Source organism: Erithacus rubecula (assembly GCF_903797595.1).
Source record: "Erithacus rubecula genome assembly, chromosome: 2".
NCBI lineage: Eukaryota > Metazoa > Chordata > Aves > Passeriformes > Muscicapidae > Erithacus > Erithacus rubecula.
This window is the reverse complement of record NC_136685.1, coordinates 14,408,099-14,435,365: the sequence shown is the minus strand read 5'-3', so window position 1 is coordinate 14,435,365 and position 27,267 is coordinate 14,408,099. Positions and strand designations below refer to the sequence as shown.

General features: G+C 48.3%; 1 protein-coding gene across 1 annotated transcript; it reads right to left on the bottom strand.

The window, feature by feature from the left end:
• Nucleotides 1-99: 99 nt before the first annotated feature.
• CYS1 (cystin 1) lies at nucleotides 100-13,956 on the bottom strand. Its single transcript, XM_079298084.1, has 3 exons — nucleotides 13,683-13,956; nucleotides 4,720-4,772; nucleotides 100-263 (listed from the first exon to the last, which is right to left on the bottom strand). Exons 1-3 carry the CDS (start codon nucleotides 13,860-13,862, stop codon nucleotides 161-163), a joined length of 336 nt encoding a protein of 111 aa, XP_079154210.1. The 5' UTR covers nucleotides 13,863-13,956; the 3' UTR covers nucleotides 100-160.
• Nucleotides 13,957-27,267: the final 13,311 nt, after the last annotated feature.

Genomic DNA, 27,267 nt, shown 5'->3' with positions numbered 1-27,267 from the left:
CTCGGAGCTGACCAGGTGAATTTCTCCTGTGTGCCCTATGCTCCAGGACCCTGCAGCAGGCAGCTCTGCCGTGCTGTCCCACTGTGTGAGAAGTGTTGTCAGCAGCAGTCCTGCTCAGCTGGGCTTCCAGGAGCACTGGCATTCCCCAGGCAGGGATGGCTCAGCGGCAGTACTCCCGCTCGATGCTGGCCATCAGCTCCTCCTCCGAGTAATCATACAGGATTGTGGACTGCCCCAGTGGCTTCTTGTTACTTTCTGGGCACCTGTCATGGAAGGGAATGAATTATTGGTGTCATGAGAGAGAATCAGGCTCTGAAGGATATAAGAAGGCCTTGCTTCATTTTTTTTTTTGTGAATGGAAAGATTGAGCTGCATGTGGCTCGCCAAGACACAGATACTCTGTCATGCCCAGCTCCCATACCCACTGGCACACTGCCTGCTGACATTTGCTATCACTTGGCACCAGTTTAGTCTGTGAGCTCATTACAGTACAGCCCTTACAATGCTCCAGATCAAGCTCCCAGAACCTTTCGGGTCAGGCTCCAGGCCCAATTGAAGGACAGTGTAATCTTTATGCTACTTTAAGGTTTTATGCAAAAAGAGATTATTTTGTTTGTATTTCTAAGGGATCTGAGTTTCAACCAAAATATGAACACAACTTCCTCAAACTGCTCTTATGGCTTTTATTTGTTTCCACATCAGCACAGCCTCTCATGAGTGGGACCTGATGTATGACTCAAAGGGAACAGGTATGGGGTTTATTGGTGTTATCAGAGGTGGTTTATGTTGAGTGCAAGAGAAATCTGTCCCTAGCTGCATAAGGGAGAACAGTGACAAGTCTTCTGCAGGCTTTGACTACTTCACCTCATGCTACCAATTAAATCTACTTGATCTTGCCCTCCAGGACTCAAGAGAGGAGCCAGCAGCCAGTGAGTGCTTCTCCTTGGCTTTGTAAAGGTCTAGGAGGTGAGCAAGCCAGGCTGTCAGGCTTGGAACACATGGCTCCTTGGAATGGAGGCCATGGTGAGGTGCAGGGCTAAGAGGAGAATTGAGCTGGTAAATCCACACTGTAAAGTGCTCTGCCATGACATGTCAACCAAGACTTTGTGACCATCCACTAGTGAAGAACAAGTAAACAAGAAATAAATGTTTTGGTTTTGTGTGCCAGTTAGTTCTCTGCCAAAGAGGAGAGATTTTCATATCCACTAGCATGGCTCCAGATCTGTTCCAGACTCGCCATGTACGATCTGTTGAATTTCTCTAAGGGTGAGACCTATCCCAACCATTGCTCTTGCAGCTGGGATGAATAAAATTCATCCATTAGCATTCTTTAATGAAAAAAAAGAAAAAAAAAACTGAGGACCTGCTTACTAGAATCATAGAAACTGCCCCAAAGCAGGTATGTAAGTATAGAATTGGAATTGAAGAAAAGAACCCTGAAATGCTTTTCTAAGGACACTTTCTCCTCTGGAGGAGGTGCTTTCACACAGCTCTCCTTGGGCCAGGGAGCATCCTCAGTGTTCCTCCCACGGGCAGAGCTGTGCAGTGGCCACAGCACAGTGCAGTCCTCTCTCTGCTCTGACCTGCCCTGGCCACAGGGGCTCCTGCCAGCCCAGCTGCTCTGACCCAGCCATGTTAATGCCATGCCCCCCGTGTGTCACAAATAGCCTGGTGCTTTTCCTGGAGTCACCTGATGGCCAGCTGGTGACACTGGGCAGTGTAGGTATTCTGCAGTTACTTACACTGCACTATGCCCTTGATGGCAAGTTCTACTCACAGCAAGTAACCAGACTCTTCTGCTTATTCCTTTTATTAATTTTCCTGATGAGGGCTGCAGGGTATCTCATTTCCACTGCATTAAATAAGACCTGAGAAGAAAGCTACAGGTTCAAGAGCTGGAACCATGCAGCAGCATTAACAAAGCAATAATGGGAAAAGGAAGTGCAGAAATCTGAGTTAAAACACACAATTCATTGATTTAAACTCACACTGTGACAATCCTCTAATTTTATGTTAGGTGATGGGTAAGAGGCAGAGCTCCTGGCAGCTTGCTTGCAGGCTCACAGAAGAGCCATTGTTTCTCTCAGCAGTTACATAATTTCCCACTCTTAATTATTCTCGATGCTTTGGTTTACATGGAGAAAATCTCCAGGTAAAACTCGTTGAGACACAGATGTGCTTTTGAAAAAACAAAAGCAGACTCCACTTCCTAAGCACACCCCAGAAAGGAGAGGAAAAGAGAGGGCTCTGTTTCTTTCAAGAGCAAAGGGAAAGCAAGCTGCTGTTCATACTATTTCTATATAAGTGGCAAAGTTCTGTATAATTTAATACAGGAAAACTGAAGTAAAATAAAAAATGAGAGCTTTAATCTGAATAAAAGGAGAAACTCCTGCACCTTGAGTGCAGCAAGCAGAGGAACAGGCTGTGTGGTTGCACAGGCTCTATCCTTGGAGGCTTTCAACACCTGATGGGACAAAGCCTGGAGCATCCTGCTCTGACTTCACAGCTGATCCAGCTTGGAGCTAGAGCTAGGAGACTGGACCAGAGACCTCCTGAGGCCATCCCAACCTAAAGCTCCATCTCAAAGGCACATTGGTGCAGCTATTTCTGCTGATCCTAGCATTCACTGAGAAGTTGTGGCAGGGAAATCCCAAGCTCAGGACAAAAGCTGGTGGACCACAGGCTCCTCCTGTGCTCCTGCAGCAGAGGAGGCACCTTGCTCCTCTTGTCACCTCGTGCCAGGGCTGCAGAGCCTGGCTCCAAACACACTGAGGGCTATCAGAACTTCCAGTCTGGAAAATAACAGGTGGACAGATTTTCAACCCCCAGATGTTCTGGGGAAGGAGAGAAACCTCTGAAAGAGCAAAGCTGAGAGAGAAGGAGGATGCTGAAGAGCATACAGGAGGGGAATTTGCAGCATGATAGGAGAGCAAGGAAAAAGAAGGCTAGTGCAGCTCCATCAGGACTACTGGGCAGGCTTCTGGGCACCTCACTCTAAAATGTTATTAACAGCTTGGAGGGAGTTTAGAAAGCAGCAATAAAAGTGATTTAAGAGGCTACAGAAAAGCAATTTAGGAAAAAGAGGAAAGCAGGAAATGTACTCCATTTCAGCTACAGGCTCTTGGTGTTTAAAGTTTCTTAAGGGAAGCAGTTATTATGGGTGGGTTTTTTGTTAAGTGAACTATGCAATGTGGAGAAGGAAATGCAAAGAACAAAACTTGACCAAAAGTGAGCAAAACCACCTTTGAGCAAGATGCCAGCAGTGGGGGTGGCTGTCAGTGCCACATCCCTGGTGCCAGGGAGAGCTGCCTGTGGGCTCTGTGACAGTGGCCCTGATGGGTGACCAGGGTGACAAGCGCCCAGGCACAAACCTAAGTTACCTGCTAAAAACTAGGCTGGGGGTGAATCCAGGCCAGTGTTTTTGATCATTTTGCTGAGGATGGGGAAGTCCAGGGTTAATCATTAAAATGCCTTCTGCAAGACCTAGCAGCTGAAAAATGGGTCAGAACAACGCCCTGGTAACTCTGCCAGTGACACGAGCCTTGGCAGCAATTATCAAATCATTACCGTGTGCCTGGGCTCTGCCATCCACCCGTGAAATACCAGACCACAGAGAGCAGCTCCCAAAAGATTTTGGGGGAGGGAGGATGAGAGGTAACACAGCCCAACCAGGAGCTCATCCAAAATATTTCCCAGGTGCCTTGCAGTGTCACAGGGCATGCTGTAGGACAGGAGGTGCACACCCACCTCCATCTCGCATGGCTGCTCTCCTGACAGACACTATTAAGTCTCCCTATCTAGTTCTTCTTCCTTGACATTTGCTTCTCCTTTAATTGGCTTTATGGGAATTTCTTCAGTCAGCAACTCTACCAAGACAAAGCTGACTTTTGCTGTTTGTAGAGTGTTTACCTAGAATGATTCCAGCCACAGAAATGTGAAGGATGACACACCTACACACGCACATTAATCTCTGTTTCTGTGGCTTGATTTGATTTTATTTGATTTGATGTCTTCAAAAATTTGCTGGGCGCTGGGCCATTTCCAAAAAAATGTTTACATAGTTCTTGCCAGCAGAAATTGCAACTCTGCTTATCTCAGGCAGTACAGGCACTTCACACGTGAGCTGTGCTATGGGACTCTGCAGTGGCTATAAAGCAAATGTTATCTAAATGAAAATAATCTCCTGCTCTGCCATCCCAGATCAGAAAACATTTTCTGCTGTCTCAAATCTTCCCTTTGCATGTCAAAGAGGGTGGGAGAAGGAAAGCCTTGGCAGGGTGTGAGGTACCTGGGGCATGGGGGCCTGGCTGTGCACCCCAGGAGGAGACTGCTCAGCTGCCATCACAGCCCAAAGCCCACTGAGGATGCTGGAAAGCACAGGACAGGTTAAAGTCCCTGTGAGAGCAGCTCTTTGTTGGAGCAATTCTCCACAGCTTTGTACTAACTACTCCAAGGTATCTCTCTGACAAGTGGACATCCTAAATTCTGATTGCTCATGACCTCTATACTCCACTTGAACTGCAGCCTGGATCTTCTCAAGCAGCACCTGATTTTTTAAAATTTTTCAGGTAAGTAAATGGGCAGAGTAGTTAGGGCTATAAACCCTTTCACACCATTCCCAGCTCTTTTGCACAGTGTGAGGAATGCAGAAATAGCACAAGAGGTCCTTTATTCCACCTGCTTTCCCCCAAAGACACCATTAAAGCAGGGGATACTCACTGATGGTCGAGGCTGCTGTTCTCTGGGCCTGGTGGGCTTCTAGTTGACAAAGCCTAGGACAGAAGACAAGATGCAGTTACAACACTCTGAAGTCATGGAAGGTGATTCTCCCCTTCTGCTCTGCTCATGTGAGACCCCATCCAGGTCTGGCATCCTCAACACGGGAAGGACAGGGAATGCTGGAATGAGTCCAGAGGGGGACATGAAAATGATCAGAGATGTGGAGCACCTTTCCTGTGAGAACAGGCTGAGGTAGTTGGGTTGGTCAGCCTGGAGAAGAGAAGGCTCTGGGGAAACCTTATTGCAACCTCCCAGTACCTAAAGAAGATGGAGAGGGGCTGCTTACAAGACCTGTGGTGGCAGGACAAGGGCCAATGGTTTTAAACTGAAAGAGAGCAGGATTAGATCTTAGGAAGAAATTCTTACTGTGAGAGTTGTGAGGTACAGGTTGTGCAGAAAAGCTCTGGCTGCCTCACCCGTGGCAGTGTGAAAGGCCAGGCTGGATGGAGCTTTGAGCAATCTGGTCTAATTGAAATGTCCATGCCCATGATGGGGGGTTGAAACTAGCTGATCTTCAAAGCTCCCTTTCAACCCATACCATTATTTTTTTTTCTATGAAACCTATCTCTGTCTGCAGTGGGCAACATGTCCTGGTTTAACCCCCCTGGTTTGGTTTATACCCCCAAACAACCTCTGTGGGGACAATACAGGTACAAGAGACTCTTCTCTGCTGGCCCTGTTCTGCCAGTTCTGTTTCAGCATTCAGGGCAACTGTGTGGCTGCTGGCTACAGAACCAAAATCCCTGAATGCTGACCTGTTAAACCTCCCAGTTTTCCATGAATGCCCACTGTGCCACCAGCTGCAGGTAACAGTATGAAAACACCTGCTAACGGAGGAAGTCATTGCAACATCAACCCCATTTTCACCTGACAAACACGTTTCCCAGAAAAATTATCCATCTGTGGTGAAACATCCATCTTCCCTATGCTGGAATCCTGAGGCTTTCAATGGGATACCTTGGGAGCAACCAAAGTCAAACCTTATGGTTTTAAAATGGGGACAGTGATAGGACCATTCATCCCCAGCAGGGCCAGTAATAAAATGAACCCTCTGTAGCAAGATACTACTGAGAATAATGCATCTCTCATCTTTTTCTACCTTTTCACTGTATTCTCACAGGGAAAAGAAGTGGGACAGGGACACGGCTTTACATCTCAGCTTTCATTGTCTTTTCTGAGGTGCAGTCCTAAAGATGGTGGGAGTCCCTTACACAAGCTACTCTGAATCTCACAACAACACTAACAAGTTAAACAGTAGCACCAAACCAGGGCCTTCCAGAAAATAGACATATATGTTCCTTCAGTGTGGAAAAGAGGAACATATTTTTTCTGTACAAGAGAAAAGGGAAGTGTCTTGTTTTGAAAGACAGGTGTCTGCTAAGAAAGGCAGGAGCCTCCCTTGGAATGGAAAATGTAAACCCCTTCCCTCCAAATTCTTATAGTTTGAAATTAAGGGGCTCTCAGACAAAGATATGAGAATAAGAATAATCTTTATTAGTGTGTACAGTAAAGCAAACAAACAGCAGGGGAGCATTAACCCAGCCAGAGCAGGAGCCCAGGGACCTTTCCCAGCCGCGGGCGTTCCCTGGGTGCAGTTCCGGGCACGGCCAGCAGGGGCGCTGCGGGCTCCCGGCGGGCAGGGCGGGGATTCCTCCGAGCCTGCAGGGGGCGCTGTGCGGCGGGGAACAGCGGGAATGGCGGCTGGGCCCGGCCGGGAAGGGATGGGAGAGGCTTTGGGTCTAAAAACCCTGGGACAGCTGATCCCAGTGCCCAGACAGGAAGGGATGGGAGAGGCTTTGGATCTAAAAATCCTGGGGCAGCCAGTCCTGGTGCTAGGATGGGAAGGGATGGGAGAGGCTTTGGGTCTAAAAACCCTGGGGCAGCCGATCCCAGTGCCCCTGCAGGACTCTCAGAAGCAGCAGGCTGGGATGGCAGGATGTCTCGGCAGGCAGGGGGTGCAGGCTGCAGCGCAGCCCAAGCTCGGAGCAGTGCAGAAGCAGCAGCAGGGACGGGACAGCAGCAGCCCAGCTCCCAGCAGCGCAGGGAGAGGAGAGCTCAGGATCCCGGGAACCTGAGCACAGGGGGACAGTCCCTCTTTCAGTGAGGTGCGTTTTATAAGGTCCCAGCTCAGTGGCTGCTCTCACGGGCAGAGGGTCACCCCATGGCAGAAGCAGCAGCAAATTACCTTTCCTAAGTGGCAGCTCTGACCATCCTCCTGTGAAGGCCAGAGAGAGAGAGGGATGCCAGCAGAGAGAGCTGCCCCAGCTCCATCTTTCACCTGCCCAATTTTCATGGTGTCTTTGCCCCTCAGAGAGAAACTCCCAGATGAGGGAAGTGCAACCAGATGTCCCTCTCCCCTGAGCCTGGCCACTTCTTCTGTCTTTCTCAAGTACCCAGTCCTAGCAACTTATGGGGAAAAAAAGATCCCTAAGGAGTAAAAGGAAAGAAACCTAACCCCCAACAGGACACAAAGGAACCAGGGAGAGGTGTGGAAAAGCTTGTAAGGCAGAGCCATTGCCTGTTCCTCTGCTGTGTTTCTGCAGGGCTGGATGGGATTAAGTGATTCCACAGTAAGATCATGTATATATGCTCTTGGAACAGCTCACACTTGTGCTGCCTTAAGGTAACACCCAGGACTGGTGCTGGAAAGTGTGGGAGCTATGGAGGAGCAACATCCCACTACAGGCACTGCTGGTACAACAGTGATGGCTTCAGAGACAGTTCTGCACCAATCTACACCTGTTGGTATTGGTCAGACTTTTATTCACTGGGTAGAAATATCCATCTGGCTGTCTGCAGGTACTGCATGGCACCTGATTTTAATTTGCAAGACTTTCTCATTACACTCCTTGCTCAGCTGCTTCTCATGGGGGATGGACAGGAGTCGAGGTTTAAACATCATGGTCTCAGACACTGAGAGGCAGACTGAGGTGCTTGGCAGCAAACTCAGATCTTCTGTCTCTTGCAAGGGCTTGGTGCTGCTGTGGTCACCTTTGGCTCCCATGTTTCAGCAGGTGAGAAGAACTGCAGCAAAGACACCTGTCTCATGGCTCTGGGTGAACATCTCTTCCAGGTAAGCCCTTAGCTTCCATTTCAGGAGCTGGGAAAAGTATATGTTATCCACTGTATTTCACATCCTAGCTGCCTGCTCAAAATGACAAAACAATGCCACTTGTTCACAGAGTTTTAGTGTAATATTTGACAAAAGGCATTCCACATCCTTTCAGAAGAGTCCCTGCTCTTTGGCAACACTTTTGTTTTCTCTGGAAGAACTACTCTAGAAAGAGCTTCTGGGTCCAAGCTGAGACAAGAGTATGTGAGAAAGCTGACAGTGAGGTAAGACAGTTCTCTCCTGGTTATTTATGATTGTTTCTTGGCAAACTCCCATAAGCAACAAGAGCAAGAAGCAGTGCCGGGAGAACAGCATGCTGAGCTCGCATGGCTGACTTCTCCTGGGATTTCATCCCACAATGCAGCTCCTCATCCATCATCCACTGGACTACTGTTCCAGCCCCAGTTTCCTTCCACCAGGTGAAGAACATTATTCATCCTCAGCACCAAGGGAAATACAGTTCTTTAGGAGCACTTTGATGATGTTCTTCCCACAGTAAGAACCCAGCTTCTAATACTTCTGTACAAAAGATGAGTTTGGATCATTTTAGGGAGGGGTTTGGATTGTACAGTAGTTATCTGTTTTTTCTTCTCTTGTGGCTGACTCCACCATATTACAAGCTGTACGTGTTGTGTGGGTGGAAGACAGAATTAATTCGTCATCAGGACAGTGCAGCTCTGGTTAGCAAAATCTGCTTCTCTGTGCAAAACCTGCTCCCACCTTTTCCAAGGGATCTGTCAGCAGCAAAACTTATTTCCCAAGAGAAGTTGGAACTGACACAGGTAGATTTCTACCAACATTTCATCCAGTGCATGAATCAGAAATGGTGGCAAATAAAAACAAAAGGCACCTCCAGCCTCTGACTCTTCCCGGCCATAAGAGTCTCCGTGGTTTGGGAACTGCTCCCAATCCTGCAGGCAAAGGACACCTGGCTCGGCAGTGACACCGTGTGCCGGGCGGGCTCCGTGGTGCCCCGGTGACACCGTGTGCCGGGCAGGCTCGGCGGTGTCCCGGTGACACCGTGTGCCCGGCAGGCTCGGCGGTGTCCCGGTGACACCGTGTGCCCGGCAGCAGGCAGGGTGCTGAGCACCGGCTGCCCTGGGCTGTGAGACACAATAAAATCTGACCCCACCCAGCCGGCTAGGATTGCTGTAATGGATATGTTGCAAGTTCAGCAGATAATTAGTATTAGCCATTTATGTGGGTTAGGATGATGTGCATGTCAGGACACTTTAATATTATGCGTTCCTATCCTACAGCTAAATTAGTAATTGCTGGCCTGGTTGGCCTGTGTCCTGGTAAGAGTTAAATTAAGTCAGCTTCTTCTTTCTGCAGCTTGCAGTCATCTTTTTATTACTCATCTAGACCGTGGCGTGTCTCCTTGTTTTCCACCCCATTCTCAGCATAAACATCTTGTGCTGAGGTCTGCTGTGCCACAAAGCCCCACATCACCCCTCCTCCAAGTTTAAAGGCTTGGATATTAAGCTCACCAGCACTTACTCACATTTAATTTAATGTCCTGACGTGAGGTGGAACAATTTGACAGTCATTGCACACAGAATTCAGTCATCCTTTAGGAAGAACTCCTGGGAGCAAGGCAGAACTGAGAGCTGGAAGCAAGAGCTACGTCTCTCTGCTGCGTGCATAACTCAGCACTCCTGGGGTGCAGCTTCCCACTCCCCCCAATCCACTGCAAGTTCCTCATGACCCTGCCAGCCATTAACCCTCTCCTTTCTCTGTCAGCTCCAGCAGTGGTGAGTAAACTGGGTGAGAACACCCTTTCCTGGAACCTTCCACAGGGTGATCTGGAGCTGTGTACCTATGGAGGCTCTACAGCTGCTCCCAAGCTGCACTGAAACCAGGCAGCTACAGTCTTGACTACTATTGTCTCCAAAATTAGGAGGCCAAATTCAAGCTCTCGTTGAGATGGTCCCTGTGCTAGTCACTAAACCATGCTCAAGGATTATCTGGGAGATTACAAACTGGTCCTGACCAAAAATCATGCCATCTTAGTGGGGCAGACCATCCAGTGCCAGGCAGCTGCAATGGTACAGTTTACCAGTATGGATACAGCCCTAAGATGCAGTAGAGATACAGACCCTAAGTGCAGCTCCAGTGCAATTCATGTCTGAGGAAGTGACTGAATCACGTATTTACATGGGAGCAGTGTGGTCTCTGCCAGTGCTGGTCCACTGGGTTTGGTTTAACAGTGCAGCATTTCTGAAAAATGTACACCAGTGCCTCCTTATCTGCCTCTGCTCCTCCCAAATCCCTCTTCACAAACTCCATTAAGTGGACCAGCAGACCAGTCTGAGCTGAAATGCCAACCCTCTGCCATGGCAGGGAGGGAGGGTATCACCTGGAGAGCCCTGCAGGTGCAGTCTGCAGAGGAGCACGGAGGGCTGAGCTGGTACCACACAGGGCAGCACCAGAGACCCAGCACAGCGCTGGGGGCTGAGACTGGGATCAGCACTGCTGGGATCAGCCTCTCCAACCCACAGCCACTTATTGCTGGCAAAGAAACAGTGGCTTACCTAGGGTGCCAGCAGGTACCAAATGTGATGCACAGCCTGGGCTGCACCCCAGGCAAAGCCCTCCCAGACAAAGCACTTCCAGCTGTGCTTTGGTCTGCAGCAACATCCTCTGGCCAGCAAAGGAATTGGGAGCAGGCGGTGGATGGGAAGTGGGCAGGGATGCAAGGAGTTCCCACGCTTCTCCTCTCCTGCCAACTAAAACACCAGCTCCCAGCTATTCTGTACGTGCCCTGGGCTTATTTTTAGATCATGAATAGTTTCCAGGGCAAAAACAGCCCATGCTCTGCCAAGTGAAGAGGGGAGAGTTGTGGAAAATGCCTAGTCAGCAGTTTTCCAAGTCCAGGTGCAACACAGCTGTCTGTGCTGGGAGGGTGATGCTGGCTGAGGGGACAGCACAGCTTGCTGCTTCTGGGCTCTGGTGAAGTTTCAGGTACTTTGAACAAGACAAGAAATATAATGGCAGAGAGAGGGAGACACTTAACTCAGCAACAACCAGATCTACAACTGGACCTTAACTGCAGAATCTGAAATAATCTGACTTTGGGAAGTTCAGGGAGCCCCAGATATTCAGCTGGAGATGACATTTTCTGAAGGCCTCATGCTCCCTATGAAAGTGTAACACAATGTTTTGATTCAAGGGCTTTTTTCGCTATTAACACAACCAGGAAGAAAATGTTGAAATAAACTGCTATCAACGTTAGATAGGAATTAGAAAGATCAAATTTCTGTTTGAGGGAAGCACATTTTAACAAGAGTAGAAAAATGAACCTGAATTCCTGTAAGAAACTAATGGGGCATGGCATTTAATGTCCCTTCAGGACCCTTTTGTGGTTGCAGCTGGGACCAGTCAGCCACGAGGTGTCACTGTGCCACACTGGTCTGCAGAAAAAACAGCTGGCTGAAAACGTCAGGCAAAGCTTTGAACACTCAGGTGTTTTAAAATTATGTGATAGCTCCTCTAGAAGTTGGTGAATACACCTTCTTCCTGTGTTACTCCTGTGTTGCAGCTGGGGTGATGTGCTTGATGGAATCACATGCTGTCTTCAGTCAGGAGAAGCGATGGTGCCATGGAAAAAGCTGTTGAAACCAAAACCCTAACATGTCTGTATTATTCCTCCATTTCATGAAACCAATGGGGAAATGCCTGAGGCCACAGCCTCTGCTCTGCTTCCATCAAGAGCTGCCACCCCTGCTCTGTGCTGCAGCAGCACCTGCAAAACCTCAACTGCATTTTTCTGTCTTGAGCAAAGAAACAAGGAAAAACATATATAACTATCTGAAACAGAGAGAAAAACTGAAAACGGATGTTTGATGCTGACAAGAGGTGTTGGGATCTTCTCTGAGGCATGTGCAGGTTTCCCATCAGGATTTGGCTCCCAGTTTGTTGCTGTGATATGCTTTCACCCTTCTTGTTCTATTTGAACAAGCACTATTTGAATATAACAGAGGTGGCTCAAGCCTTTAAAGGCAGCTGCATGCCTCTCCACCAGCCCTTGTCACCTGGCCTGACTGCCCATCAGTGCTGCCAGTTTGCTGCTGGATGCCAAATTGTGCCAGGGCTCAGCATGGAACACAACACTGAGGCACACTCAGGAGGAACCCAGCTGTGACAGCAGAATGGTGACTCCTGCTTGCAATTCTGCTCCCTTCTGACTGGTGTCAAAGGTCTCTTCTACTCCCACTAGCCAGAATCTGTTCCTCCAGGGACTATTTCTCATCAGACTTTCCTCCTTGTTACCTTTCCTCCTTGTTACCTTTCCTCTTCCTGCCTCACCTTTCCCCCCATTAACTCTGTTGAATTAACATTCTTTCTTCTCTGAAATTTCTTTGCTGATCCTCCAGTTTGGACAATTGAATAGGGCAGAGCCAATCCAGTTCCTACCACAAGACAGAAACTACAAATGAATTGGAAAAGCTGGCAAGACTGAGAGGAATTGCCCTCAAAATTACTAGCAATGCAATGAAACTGATACCCCTTCCCAGAAACCTCCTCCCCCAGCCTCCTGGGAAGGGTGGGACTGCTGTTTGCACAACCTAAAAGACTAAATTGCACCCAGTAAACAACCAAAACCTGGTGCTGCAAAACACAAAAACAGTTTCCTCCCTCCTTTTCACAGGGTAGTGACTTTTCAGGCCTCAAGGAGTCAGAATCATAAGCCCATGACTGCTGCCTCTGCCATCTCAGGTTCAGGAAAATAAAGTGCTACCATGAAAAGCTTAAAATTTGCCCTGAAACTACCTGAGACTTCTTTTGTATGTCTTTTGTATCTTGAAAAATACTGGTGGTTCTTTGCTGCCTTTGTCTGGGTGCAATCAGAGCTGTGCACTTCCTCCCAAAAAAAGCAGCAGCAGCAGCAGCTGGACGAGGAGCCACACAAGATGCTCAGCATCACTGCTGCCTCACTGGTGGCACTTTAAGGTTTCTTTAAAACCTGCCTAAATAAAAGGCTCTCATATGGAACCCTGCCAAGTTTCCTAATGGAAAACTTAGTTTGTGCAGTTCAATGATGGAAATTATATCATTCTAAAGAGCAAAACTGAGGCATGCAAAGCAGAATGTTCCTGGGTCTTTAATATTTCTTTCCATTTTTGAATTCATTACCTTATTCTGACAATTTTGCGTATCTGTGGAGAGCACTGTTTATCTAACAAAAAACACACAGCTTCCAAAGCCATGCTAAAATGAAAGATGTTGGTGATTTTTCTCCTCATCACCAGCTGATATATATATGCTGCTGTTATTCTTGGATTGGAAAAAAAGGCCAAAAGATAAATCTCAACTCCCTCGGAAGCAAATCCATTATTTGTTAAAGAGACTGAAACGTGCTTTTAGGAAGAGCCAGACTGCAGCTGCAGCGGACTGGCAAACATTAAAGCGCAACTTTACATTCACATTTTAAAACTTCTGTTTACAAGCCTGACCCAGGAAAAAGCAGGAGCCGGACTTTATAAAGTGGAGCTATTTCCACAAGTCAGGAAACGAAACTTCCAGCAGCACCGGGAGAGAGAAGCGCGGGATGGCCCCTCTCGGGACCGTGTTTCCCGTGCACCGGAGACTGAAAACGCGGAGAGCAGCGAAGAGAAAACGCAGAGAGCATCGAGCCCGGCTCGCAGCGAAGATCAAGAGCATTTAACGCCGCTCATGTTCGGGGTGGCGCCGGCTGCGGCGGGGCTGCCGGGACACCCGGGCCGGGCTGGGTTGGGCCGGGCCGGGCTGGGGGCACCGCCGGGGCCGGGGGTGCCGTTCGGGCACTTACCGCCTGCCGGAGCGGGGCCCCGCCGCCGCCCGCCGCCTCCGCGCCGCTCCCGCCGCCGCCCGGCGCTCCGGGGCCGGGCCCGGGCGCTGCCGCCGCCCCCTCGCCGTCGGCCCCCGGCGGGTCCCGGCCCTGCCCCGCTCGGCCCGCGGGCCCCCGCCGCCGGCTGCTGCCGCTGCCCATGGCCGCAGCTGTCGCGGCCGTGCGGGCGAGTGCCCCGGAGGGCCCGGGCCGGGGGAGGGAGCCGGCGCGCAGGGGAGGGATCGCCGTCTGCGATCGCGGCTTCGGGCACGCTGCCGCGCTCCCCTGTCCCTTCCAAAACTTCCCAGCCCGGCCCGTTAGCTCGGCCCTCCGAGCAGCAGAGCCTGGCGTGCATCTCCCGGAGCTGGGGGCAGGAACTGACACCCCGGGGAGCGCAGCAGGAGCAGCGCTGCTGGGCTGCTGACCGAATGAAGCACAGCTCTGGCACACGGGTCCTGCCGGCTCTGGGGACAGCAGCCCGGCCGGCGGATGCCCCGTGGGGCAGTTTGCGGCGCTGGGTGCGGCTCCGGCCAGTGCCCGGGGCTACAGGGAGGCCCCCGGGCAGAGGATGGGCAGCCGGGCATCCCCGGCCGATGCCACACACAGAGTCACTGTGCTGCCCCACAGCCCGTCCGTGGAGCTGATCCGGCTGCTCTTTGCTTCCAGCAGTGCAGGATTTGCACACTGTTCCACAGTGGAAGACTGTAGATATTAAAGGCTAAGCTGTCGTTCCCTCCAGGGACGCAGGGCAGGGGAGTACAGTGGCTGCTGGGTGTCCAGCCCGTTCTGCCTCCCTTCCATCCGAGCCAGCGGCTCACAAAGGCAGGAGGCACTGAGCTGTAATTCCTCTTGCTGCTCCTCGGCACTGACTGCAGGCATTGCACCTACCCGTCGTTCATTCTGCTGGTTCTTCCTGAGCTAAAACCCAAGATTTTGTAGTGGAGGGGCTGGGGGGAAAAGGCACTGAGTGGTCGGGTTATTCCCAGAAAGAAGAGCTCCTAGCAATGGGGGCTTAGCAAAAAGATGGGGACAGACTTTTTACCAGAGCATGTATTGATAGGACAAGGAGTAAGATTTTAAACTAAATGAGGGCAAATTTAGACTAGATGGAAAGAAGAGATTTTTTACAAGGAGGGTGGTGAAACACTGGCACAAGTTGCCCAGAGAGATGACAGGTGCCCCATCCCTAAAACACTCAGGGTCAGATGGATGGGGCTCTGAGAGACTGGGTGTAGTGGAATGGCAGGGGGTTGAACTAGGTCCCTTCCCACACAAACTGACTGAGAAGGATGTTCTGTCGGAAGAACAGATCATCTGGGAGCGTGGGGGTGTGGTGTCACATGCAGAGCCCTGAGTCCAGAGCCAGGCCAGTCACAAAGCTGTTTTGGATCTCAGGCAGGTCTTGGAGAAAGGAGAAATGACGAGGGCTGGTTGCTGAGGAGGAAATGGTGGAGCTGAATATGGGATTAAATAGCCCCAAACAAAATGTCCCAAGGGAACAGGCTCTTCAAGCATCAGAGACAAAAATTCTTCTCAAGAAGGGAACAAATTCCTCCTCCTTCTCCATTCCTGCAGGCTGTCTCTGAAGGAGTGGAGCCTCCTGGAAAGTTTCCTGGCTGCCCCCATGGAAACAGTTCATTCCAGGACAGTTCCCCAGATTTACTTGGAAGCAATGCTGGCTCCATAAACCAGCTGTTTAAATGAGCCAAATGCCTCATGTTTTGAAGCAGATCCCTGCTGGAGCCAGGAAAATGTTTGAGCAGCAGTGATCTCAAATGCTGCTGTGATTTAGCAGTGACACTGAAGGACTCTGAGGCCATCCAGTGATATTTCCCTGCCCCTAAAGGACTGCTGAGAATTAAAGAGAAAATTTCCAAAAGCTAAATTTCTGATGAGAACGATTCCTCAGAAAAAAAAATAAAAATTGTCAAATTCCTTTTATGATGGTCTGGTACCTTTTAAGACTGTTTCCCAGCAGGGCCAGTGGATAGGATCTTGGCTGATCTTCAAGAGCAAGGGTGGAAGTGTGTAGTACAAGTGCCAGATATGGCATGTGGATCAATTTTGCATGGCATCCAGCCAGACCAGCAAGGAACCAGAATCCTTCACATCAAAAACACAGTGTTGAGGGAGCCAGCAGTGCTGGCTCCTGGCTTCTCCCAAATCCTGTGGGAGCCCAGGAGCTCTCCTGGACAATAATGTGGAGTTCCATGGTAGATGGTCTCTTCTGATTCCTGCTCTGCTGGCACACTCAGCCTCTGCTTTAGGAAAGAAAAGGATGTATGCTATGGATGCCTGCTCTTAGCATTCTTCAGTCATGCCTTCTAATAAAAGATTTAATTACAGAGAGATAAATGCATACATGTATATACACACACATTTATACTTGTACATATTTACATCTGAGTCTTTCTAAACCATCATATTTATTTGAGAAATGTGGGATTATTTTAAGATTACCATTGTCCACTGAAGCTGCTAGCACTTATTTACCCTGCCATAGAATTTGACTGGACTTTTGTGATCAAAGGCCAAAGTGGAGTTGAGGCCTGGACAAAATGTGACTTTCGTATCTTATTTTCAGATTGCTCACTCCCCAAGTATGAGACTAAAATACACTGTTAACTTGGACCTGACTCTACCTCAGCCCTGTCTCATCCTATCCCCAGACTGCAGGCAGGACTGTCACTCCTCTCTCCTGACAGTCTTTCATCTGTGAAGAGAAAGGGCATGTGAAAAATTGCAGCCATCTCCAGTGACATTTTTTGTTCCTTGCCTTCTCCCCAGTCCATGGTTGCTGTGGGACGATCTCACAGAGCCTGTCCTACTTTAACCACAAAGGGAGACCCCCCCAGTTCAGACTCATTCTTTGTTAAAGCCAAGGAATTCTTGTCCTTCTGTGATGCAGAGCCTGAGCTTTCTGCTTCCTCAGGTCTTTGCTCTCTTGTCTTCAGCTCCTGGAGCGACCAACCCTCTGGCCACAGGACAGACCTTCATAGCTGTAGCCAGTGTAAGGACCAGCCCAGCCCAGCCCAACCTGGCCCCTGCACTCGGCAGTGTTGGTGCAAGGCAGGGATGGGGAGGATGGAAGAGCATACCCTGTGCCCCACAGACAGTTTTCCTGGCAGGGAAAGCACCCTGAGAAGGTCCCAGCACCAGCATTTGGCAGGGCTGTTGTGCTGGGCTGTGTTGCTGCTCACCCTGGCGAGGTGTGATGGGCAGCAGTACCAGGAGCTATCATGGAAGCACCAGAGAGCCAAACACGAGGAGTTTGCTGGGTAAAATAACAGGCTCCCTCCAGTGCACTAATCAAAACAGAACCTGGGGAGTTGGGTTCTTCCAGGTTTTTGTTCCCACCAGAAATTCTCTAAGCTGTTTACGGTTAGTTCACTGAAGGAGCTGATCTTGTAACAATAAATAACACAGCACGTGTTTAGATTTAGTTTTCTTTCCTAATCCTTGCTGTGTTTTCAGCATGTCTTCAACAGAGATAGATGCAGTCCCTTGTCATAACAGCTCTGGAAAACGATGAGGGATTTTTTTGTGGTCACCTGTATTAACTGCAAAAAGGATTAAAATTCAGAGTTAAAATACATAATGTCTCCCTCTTGCTGACTTAAGGGTGGTTTCTCCATCATTCCTGGGCATCCTTCCCAGGGTATCCACCTCCCTGGAATGCAGCATGGGGAGATGCTGCCTCTTCCTGGCTGTCCTCCACTGTGGCACAGACGCTTGCTGACCACTGCCAGGACCTGGGCACTCCTGCCTTGCACCATAAGGACACCAAGGCATGTTTGGAGAGAGCCTGGAGATCTTGGTACAGATTTTCACTGTGGATTTGTTAGAAGCAGCCCAGTCAATGTCCATCAGAAGGTTGTTTAGATTTCAAACTAGTTTAGACAGCTTTTGCTATGCTCTGAGAAGAAAACAGTAAGATTTAGTCTCTATGGAACAAGCAGGAAGACTTTAATTTCCCCACTGCAAATTGCTGGATTGGTGTTACCCTTCACTGAACAAGTTTATATATTAATCTGCCTTTCTAACATTAACTTGTGTGTAGCAAAGGCAATGTGTACCTTGCTCAAAGCAGAGCCACCATCCATCACTTGGCTTTCCAAATGTTTACCCAGCCAACATCTTCACTTGGGTTGTTCTACAGTTCTGACCCAAAACCTTCTGAAAAAATTATTTGTAAAGCTGACAGTTCTTCAGAGATTTGCTTTGATGTGCTGAGCTGATGTGCTGTGTAATTCAGTGGATGGAAAAAGCTGGACTTGACAAAGAGCACAGAGCCAGTGTTGTCTGCCTGGGGACCCAAATGGGGAGTGGGAGGAGGAAATTTGCTTTGCCTCTACAAGTCAGCCAGAGAAAAATAACTGCAAGAGAGAGGCTGTTGAGATGCAAAGCAGAAAGGTCCAAGAGGCTGAGCTGGAAGGTTACGATTTAATGTTCCTAAACCTCTTTCATCTCTGCTGCTCCTCAAGGTACTGCCTCACATTGAACATACCTTTCCTGGCTGAGATGAGCTGGAAGGGAGTGTGCTTTTCAGTGGGGGAGACCAGTTCCCTGACTGAAGAACCATCCTTCAGCAGCTTCAGGCCAGGATGCAGTGGGGAAACCACAGCTGGAGGAGGGAGGGAGATTGCCCCTGTGAAATTAATGGAGCTGGGCTTTGGCCCAGGGCTGGAGTTTGACTCATCTAATTCACAAAAAACCTGCTGAGAACAGATGTTTAAATATAAAAGCATATTTTTAGGAGTGTCCTTTCAACACATCTTGGTTTTTATTGCAATCTAAGCATTGCCAGTAAACACTTCTTTACTCCCTGCTTCCCACATTTCAAGGGATGGCCTCTGCTTTGTTAAAAAACACAAGAATAAAGACCCAGCCCAGCAAAGAGCTGTGTCTCACCACTCTGTCTTCCTGCCATCTTTCCTTTGGGAGCATGGAGGGCTCAGGCCATGGGAGCACTTCCACCAGCAGCAGCTGCAGCCAGCTCCTGCCCAAGTGTCTCTGCAGGCTGGAGAGGCAGCTGTGCCACAGCTGGATGTAACCATACATCCTCTGGGAGCAGCTTTGTGCTTGTAAGACAGCCCTTTCTTTGAGTCCCTCTGTGAGTCTCAAGCCATGGCCAGACAAGGAAAAAGGCCAAAATCACTGTCACCTGCATTGGAGAGGAGAAGCTCCACAGCAGGTGAGACACAGCACAATGAGATGAGCTGGCGTCCACCTGGCAGTGCTGTGCTCCCACCAGTGACTTACAACTCAAGCTGCAAGTTCCAGTCAGTGGCCACAGGATGGATGCAATTACCAAAGTGGGGATAACTCAAGCTGTCTGCATGGTGCTCTCACATCATCAGTAGCATAAATGCTGCCCTTGACTCCACTCAGCCCCTCTGAGTTTGTCCCAGCTTGTTTGTTTCAATTCTGACTTCCCCCCAGCCTTTCCCACTGTGACTCCTAGCCTCAGCTTATCTCTGAACAGGGATGCCCTGTGGCCCTCACCCCTGCTGCATGCCCAGAGGGCAGCTGTCCTGCAGAGAGCCCTGCTGGGTGTCCTGCTGAGGCTCCTGGCCATGTCCTTCTCTCTTTGTCCTGGTGATCACGGTGGGGCTTTCTGGGTGGCCCTTAGAGATGGCTGCCTCTAGCTTTGTAAACAGGAGTGTAAAGAAGATCTGCAGAGATCCTGTGGGTGTGGGAAGCTAATCAGCAAGAGATGAACCTCCCCTCCCTGCAAAAACTTTGTTCTCATTCCAGGTGTGTGAAGATTTTTTTCTCATCCTCATCCTTTTTCTCATCCTGTGCGGACAGGGTTGAAGTTTCTGAAGACTGGCTGAACTTGGACAGGCTGACGTTCCCAGTGTTTGGTGGTGCACTTGGGTAATGTTGGGTTTCATGGCACAAGCCATGGAATAGCTTCTGCTGGCTGTGCTGGGATTCTGCCTGGTGCCTCCATGGTATGGATGACCTATCCTGGTGCTGGCAAACCTGTGTCTCCTCACCAGAGACAATCTGGGCTTGTTGCAAAGATTTCTGAAGCTGGCCTGTGATAGGGCATATCCATCTCCTGGATGGAGTGGAGCTGGGACCAGAGCTGGGTGTCCTGAGGGAGAGGCAGGGCAGGACTTCCCAGGGTTTTATCTGCAAAGGGTGGAGTTAACAGGATGAGATCACTTGTGGAGAGACCTTCCTTTAATCTACTCTGCCTTTAATGTGTAAAGTTGTGTGCTTTTACCTCAGAGGAAGCCTTAGCTGTGTGCTTTTACCTCAGAGGAAGCCTTAGCATTCTTCTAGTTCAAAGAACTTGTACAATTTTTGGTATTTCACATCTGAAGGGATTAATAGCAAGGAAATTTTTAAAAGCATTTCCTTTATAAAAACGTTACCTGTACAGACTGTAGCTAATGTGCAATGTACCTTTCAGCATGTAGTTAAAAATGTCAAGCTGTGCTTTTCCAGAAGGCAGGCCTGAGGTATGGGAGCTCAGGGATTGGCATTGCTTTCATCTTTGTGCTGCTGGGAATTAAAAAGGGAAGGAGGAGACATAGGATTGTTCCCTTGAACTTCCCAGAAATATGGGTCACAGATCCAAGGGTTTGGGTTTTACAAACTCAGTGACTGCATCTCTTCTGACATCTGCAAACACAGAACAGACTCACTAGGAATAGAGATGGGCAAATTGGTACTGCTGGCAAGGAAGATTTTTACTTTTCCAGCTCATGGAGGAGCAGAGACTCCAGCAAATTGAATCTCCAAAACGTAAAACATTTGAGATGTCCTAGAGATGTTACCCCTGGAAGGTCTCTAGTCCAACTCTCTGCTTAATGCAGGGCCAGCCAGATTGGGCTCAGGGTCTTGTCCACTTTTAAGTATCTCCAAAGATGGAGACTCCACATCCTCTCTGAGAAGCTTGCTCCAGTGCCTGACCACATTCACAGTAAAAACTCAACTCCCTTGTTGCAGTGTGTGCCTCTTGTCCTGTTGCTGAACTCCTGTGAGAAGAGTCATGAATGTTGTGATTGAGTAGAGCACAGACACCAGCCCATGACTGGAATCAGAATCATAAAACATCCTGAGCTGGAAGGAATCAGTGAGGACCACCAAGTCCCACTCTGGCATTGCTTGGGCAGTCGCATTCCATCTGGAGAGGAGGGTGTATTTTTGCTAATGTGCATGCAGCCTGTCTGCCCAGGGGGAGAACAGCACACAGCCCAGCTCCTGATGAGTAGAAGCTGCTGAGCTCAATGGTGGTGCTGCCTTTTTCACCTTTCCCACAGAGGCCACTGAAATGTTCAGGTTCTTTGCTCAGGAATACTCCCTGTACTCATCTGTGTGACCAGATCCATCAGTTATTATTCTCTCAAATTGTCCCTCTGCTCCTTGTCTCCTTGCTGGGGGGCAGCTTTACACCCTTAGCTCTCAGGCTGGAGAGTGGGGTGGAGGGAATGGAGCAGAGAGGTGGCCAGGCTGTGTCAGGAGGGCTCTGCTCATAGACAATCCCTGCCCAGCCTTATTTACATGCACAGATGGACCCTGAATCTCCTCTGGGGCTGATGGAAAGTTGGAGGTCTATATCCACGTGTATAAATTATAGACTTAGCAGATTTGTCCCTATGAGTGGCTGAAGATTGAAAACCCAAGCAACACAGGGGAGATGGGGGTATTTTATGGGGGCAGACCCCAGGAAGCAGAGATGCTCTGCACAGATGAATAATTTCAAACAAAATTAGGGAATCTGTCATGATGTACTCATTACCTTTAATCTCACATGTGAGTTTCTTCTGCCCTAATTCTGTTTCTGTAGCCCTGAGCTATTTATTACTGTGACCTCAGCCATGACCTTAAATAACCCTTTCTGCCCGTGATTTTAAATATCTGTGTGCAATATACAGTACAGGACATCATCTCTGCAAAAATCTTTCCTTTTCTTCCTCTAGGGCTCTTGCCCCTGTTTAGCCAGCCCCAGGATGTCATGAAAGGTCAGCAACACTTCAGCAGGGCATGCATTCAAGTCTGTGTTTTCAAAACACGGTGAAATTCCCACAAGAAGTAGGTCAAATGCCTCAGGTATTTCTAGGTATTAGCATTCAAATACCTACTGACAGTGATCAAATGGAAATATGGTTTTGTCCAAGAGATATCAAAACATGTATCTGCTGAGGGCCTTTAGTGACCTTCATTAACAGACCATATGGAAGCTCATTGTCACATCTGCTCAGGTGCCTTGGGTCCCTGAGAGACCAGTGTCTCACCCTGGGGTCAGTGACACACTGCAGCCGAGTCACAGCTCAGGTCACACACTGAACAACACAGCTTTGCCATTGCTGTTGACCAGTCCTGAAAAATGTATTTGGTTTAGCCCAGAGGACACCAATCCATCTGCCTTTCCTCCATTCTTGTGTTCAGATAGCCACCTGAACCAGGTTTTCAATGAAGGCAAAACGTTTTTTTGATTTTTATTTTGTTTTAGCAGTGGGGTAAATAGTGCTATCTGCATCAGAGTTAGTTAAAGCAAACTGATTTAATGTCTTTGAGTCATGATCAAGTAAAACTTTTGCCTACTACCTGCTTCTTCTGAGACATGTCAGGGCATCTGTAAGACACGAGTGTACTTACCTGGGAATAATAGGTTGCTTAATAGCAAGGAATTTTTCTGCTGAGTTTTGTGAAATGCCCCTTACACAAATTGGGTGTTAAAGTCCTGGAGACACTGCTTTAGTATGTGACCCTAATTATGACAGAATAAAACAGTAAACACCTGGCTTCCCTGTGAAAGGTTGTGTAACCATCAGTTAATGAAACTTTCCGGCCCCTCTTGGGGTGGATGTGGTTACCTCTGCTCTTTAAGGGCAAAGCAGAGAGCACAGAGATGCTTTGTTGGCTGCTATAAACACCTCATCCCCAGAAGAGCTTAATGCTAAATATCCTGATAATGTGGGTAGGTCTTGGTTTTGAAGTAACTTATTTAATTAAAAGTTTTGTGTGGGTTTTTGTTTTGGTTTTGGATTTTTTTTTTCCTTTTCTTTTCCAGCTGCAGTTACAAAGGCTGTGGAAGGGGCTGCCTTCACTTTCCTTTGTGGCAATGTGCTGCACAGCTGACTGAAGAGCCACCACAGTGTCCCTTATGGAGGCCCAGAGTGGTGATTATTAGGGAATGTCCATGGAATTGTGTGGTGCTGCAGGATCCCTCACCAAAGTGCAGTTACAGGCAGAGTCACTGTGTCTCCTCTAAATGCACATGCTTAAAGGATTTCACTGCAAAGCTTCCAAAGCCTTCCAGAGCAGTGCCAGTGTGGGTTTTGTGCTGTCATGAAATGACTTCCCACAGATCAAGGTGAGGGCTTATGAGTTGCTGGTCCTCACAATCCAGGTGGCCCCAGCCTGCTGGAATAATGAAGATGTGAGAACGTGGGAAGCCAGGCATGGCTGCACTATTGTTAGCAAGACAGTGCTCCAAGCAAGACATGGAAATGTGAGGATTTAATTGCCAAGTGCTAACACCAAGGTAGGCTGCAGTTTTTTCCTAGTCTGAGTGGTTTATAGGATGCTGAAAATGAGTGTAGCCACTGGAATGCTGACTGCTGCTATTGCATCTTCAGGATCTTGTTTTACACCTTGGTGTAACAAGGATGGAAATAGTAAATTGTGTGCTATAAAACCATGTGCTGGACTCCCTTTGTGCTGACATGGCTCATTTCCATAAAGCAGTGTAATACATGCTGCCTTTAGCTGAGTCAGTCCACAGCATCATAAAGAGCCTTTGCTCAACAGCTGGCAGTGATTCAGGAGCTGTTGGATTCTCTTTAAAAGTGAGGGGTCCCCAAAGGATGCTTATCTTAGAGGTGTGAGCCTCAGCCTGTTGTGGCAATAGGTTTAGTTGATTTTTGAAATCTGTTGAAATAGTATGAAGGGTGTGTGGAAAGCATAAAATGGGAACCATTGGCAATGGGTCTCTGCCATGGAGCTAGATCAGATTTTATTCTTCATTCTTCTGTTAACTGGCTCTGTGATTGAATTTATCTTTTTTTCAGGTGCTCCTTGTACCTGGACTCAGCACCCAGCAGAATGGGTTCCGGCTGTGCCCACTGAAGACAGGGTTTGAGTTGTGCAGCTCCTGGCTACTGACTGGTCTGAGAAATGTCCACCCCCAGCAGTGGCGTTTGGGGGATGCACCCACAGGCTAGACCACACTCACAAAGTACAGGCAGAACATGCCAAGCCCCAGGCCCTCCTGAGCACTTGTGTCTGCCCCTCTGTGACCAGCTGGAGATGCCTCCTGCACCCATCTAAGAGGAGCTTGCTTATCCCTGGGTCATCTGTGGGTCACTGGCATGGAGTGCCCAACCCCAGCGTGGCAGCTGGACACTGGGGCTGAGGAACAGCCTCAGTCACTGTCCCTGCCTGCTTTTTGCAGTGTTCCTGGCTCTCCATGCCAAGAGCAATCCAGACAGGCCACAATCTGAATGATCTGCCACCTACTGAGATGGAGAAGTCCTGGGCTGAGAGCTCAGGTGGGTGCAGGGGAGCACCACCACATTCCTGCAGTGCTTTGGATGCCTCTGCAGCAGCATTGCTTAAACCCTGTAATCCATTAACACTCACTGCTTAATGCTGTACCAGGGTTACCTTGGTTTTATTAGCCAGGAGAGTCATGCAATGACTTTTAGAATGTGCTGCTTTACAGATGTATTCTTAAATTGTCATTTAAGACATAAGGTGAACTCTTTTAAAGCTGGATTCTATAACTTCTTTATAAAGGAGAACTAAATTTATATCTTGTGGTGAAACATGAGAAATTCTCAGTACTTTGATTTTTATTTAGCTTTCTTAAGTTTTTTGGTAATATTCAGATTTCTATATTAATTTCTGATGTGGCTATTTCATAGACTTTATTCTAAATACTATTAATCATACTGAACTAACATCTTAGTAATATGCATTGTATTACAAACACAAGCTGGCATTGACAAGAATTTACTGAGTATTTCAATTACTTTTCATCTAGCTTCATTTAAAATGGGAAAAAGGAAATGTCTTTTAAAATAGTTGTATGATGGCTGTTAGTTTTGCTTTCTGAGTACAGGCATTTCTAAACAAGCTGTTGCTCTTTTGTAATCTCAATGTACTTAATTTTCATCTTATCATAAGTGAACCCTTAAATACCTGGGCCTGTTAATAAATGCATGTAGGATTGGGATTTGCCCATGGTCTGAGCTAAGGGGAATCACAAAGGAGGACTCTTCACAACACAAAGGGTAACTAATAGCAGAGGTCTGATTTGAGAAGAAGGGAGGCATAGTTTCTTCTCTTTCCTTTTTTTTTTTAACCATCAGTGTTTGTTTTATACTGTTTCCAGAAGAGCTTCCCATAAAGAGGTTATTTGAGTTTGAAACAAAGCTTCTGTTAGCTTAGCAGAGAAAGCTTTGTCCCAGCTCTTGTTTAACATGGATTAGACTCAAAAGCAGACATTGAAGGCATTTTAAGTAGAATAATAATCATCTTGAAAGTATTGTGAGTGAAAAACCTTCTACTATCCTCCTGGTAAATGAATCAGCCATTTAATGCTTCATAGAGACCAGGGAGCTTTTCTGGATTAGAAACATGGTTTTTTTTTTTCTAGCTCCTTCCTAGAGGCTAATATGGCTTTAGGTCCAGGAAACCCAACAAAACCCTCCAACTTCACTATGTTTTTTTCTTTTGCTAAACCCAAACTAAATGTAAAACAACCCTAACTGGTTGTACAATGTTATAAGAAATTGAATTGGCTTGAGCTAACAGTGAGAAGCTGTCTGAAAATATGCTCATAAAATGGCACTGAAGGGAGCCTGTGGAAAGGAGATAACACAGAGCAGGGAAACATTTGTCTAATTTGGTGACAGAAGTCACTGTTTTCTGTTACCTCAGTAGATGGTGATTTTTATGAGCACCTTCAAACACGAGCATTTAATGTCACCTTTTGGAGTTATGAGTAGACCCCAGGGTGCAGCCAGCAGTGCTTTCATCTCTGACACTACACAGCTCAAAACACAGATTTACATGGAAATGTCCTATGGCTTCAGTCAATACCAGGCACTGAGGGAGGATGGAAACCTGGCAGTGGTGCATGTCTGGGAAACCCACTGCTTACACTTGGGCATGTCACTGATGGTATCCAGCATGGGACCATCACTGATCACTTGATGATCAGCACAGCCCTCTCACTGATGGTACCCAGAATGTCCCTTGCTCTGTCCCTGACACACAGCCTGGATTACATCCTGGAGCTCAAAGAGAGATGGAGACAGCCGACCAGTTCAGCAGCATTTCCTCTTGCATGGCTGTCTCCCTGCCAGGTCCTGGTTCCCTGGGAGTTAACACCACTCCTGAATGCTTTTGTGGGATGATTTGGCCGTGCCCACCCAGTTTTGAAGGCTGTTCCCCTCTGTGCTGCTTGTGCCCCCGGCGATGCTGTGGTTGCAGACTGGGGAGTGGCAGGAGATCAAGGATGAGACTCAGTTTGCAAGGACACTCCTCAGCCAGCTGGAGAGCTGTGCCAGAGCCCCTGAGGGCTGCGCTTGTGCTGGGTACAGAATTCCCAGCCCAGGGGACATGCCACAGCCTGGCACTTCAGAAGGAGCTCAGAGGTTTGCAGCCTGCTGCCCCGGCGTGGGTGGTGCTGTGTTGGCACAGGCTGTGAGCAAGCAGAGCATCCCTGTGTGCCTGGTGCAGCAGGAATGTGCCTCTCCTGCCTCAGCAGCAACAGGCTGGGCTGCTTTTAGCCCTGCCCTGAATTTAGCTGGCTCACAGGAGTTAATAGCTAAAGGGGTGCTGCTTTGCAGTGTTTTATCACATCTCACCTCCCACCTCTCTAAGTTAGCAATGCTTTGTTCCCACCTCTCACCTCCACTTGCCAAGCTGTAGATTGCAGGGGGACTGCACTTCACCCACTAAAGTCTAGGCTCACACCATGAAATTAGAATCAAAAGCCCCAGCTGACTCTGGAGGCTGACTAAGAGTTGAGGAAGGAGGTGGTGATGTCTGTGCTGTGCCCCTTGAGGCCTGGACCATGCTCAAGGCAGGCAGCCAGATGCTTTTTTTGGTTTGACAGCAGCGTGGTGGTTACTCTTTACACCATCAGGCACTTGTATAAATACCCTGTTGCTACATTTGTCTGGATTTGCTCTATTCTGTTCAGCCTCATCAGAGCAGATGATAGCTGCTCACCTTTCTTCACAATCAATGGGAGCAGAGCCAGCTTAGCCCCACTGAGAGGTAATAAAATTCTGAGCCATGGCTGCTCCTCCCGTGCTTGCCAGGCAAGCTCAGTACAGTTTTCTTCTTTATTTAACAAAACTTTGCATGATTTGTGTCTGCACTCAGTTGATTTGACAAATGATTCAGTTGTAGGTCCATGTTCCTCACAATTCCTGACATCTTCCTCTTTTATTAATGCTTCTATATGAAACCAGTGCGAGCACATTAGGAAAAGGCATTGGGAAAAGGCACATGTTCCTGCTGGCAATGGTGAGAGCAGGAAATACTTGGCCAGAAGTTAAAGTGTATTTTCCCTAACCATTGACAGTACTGT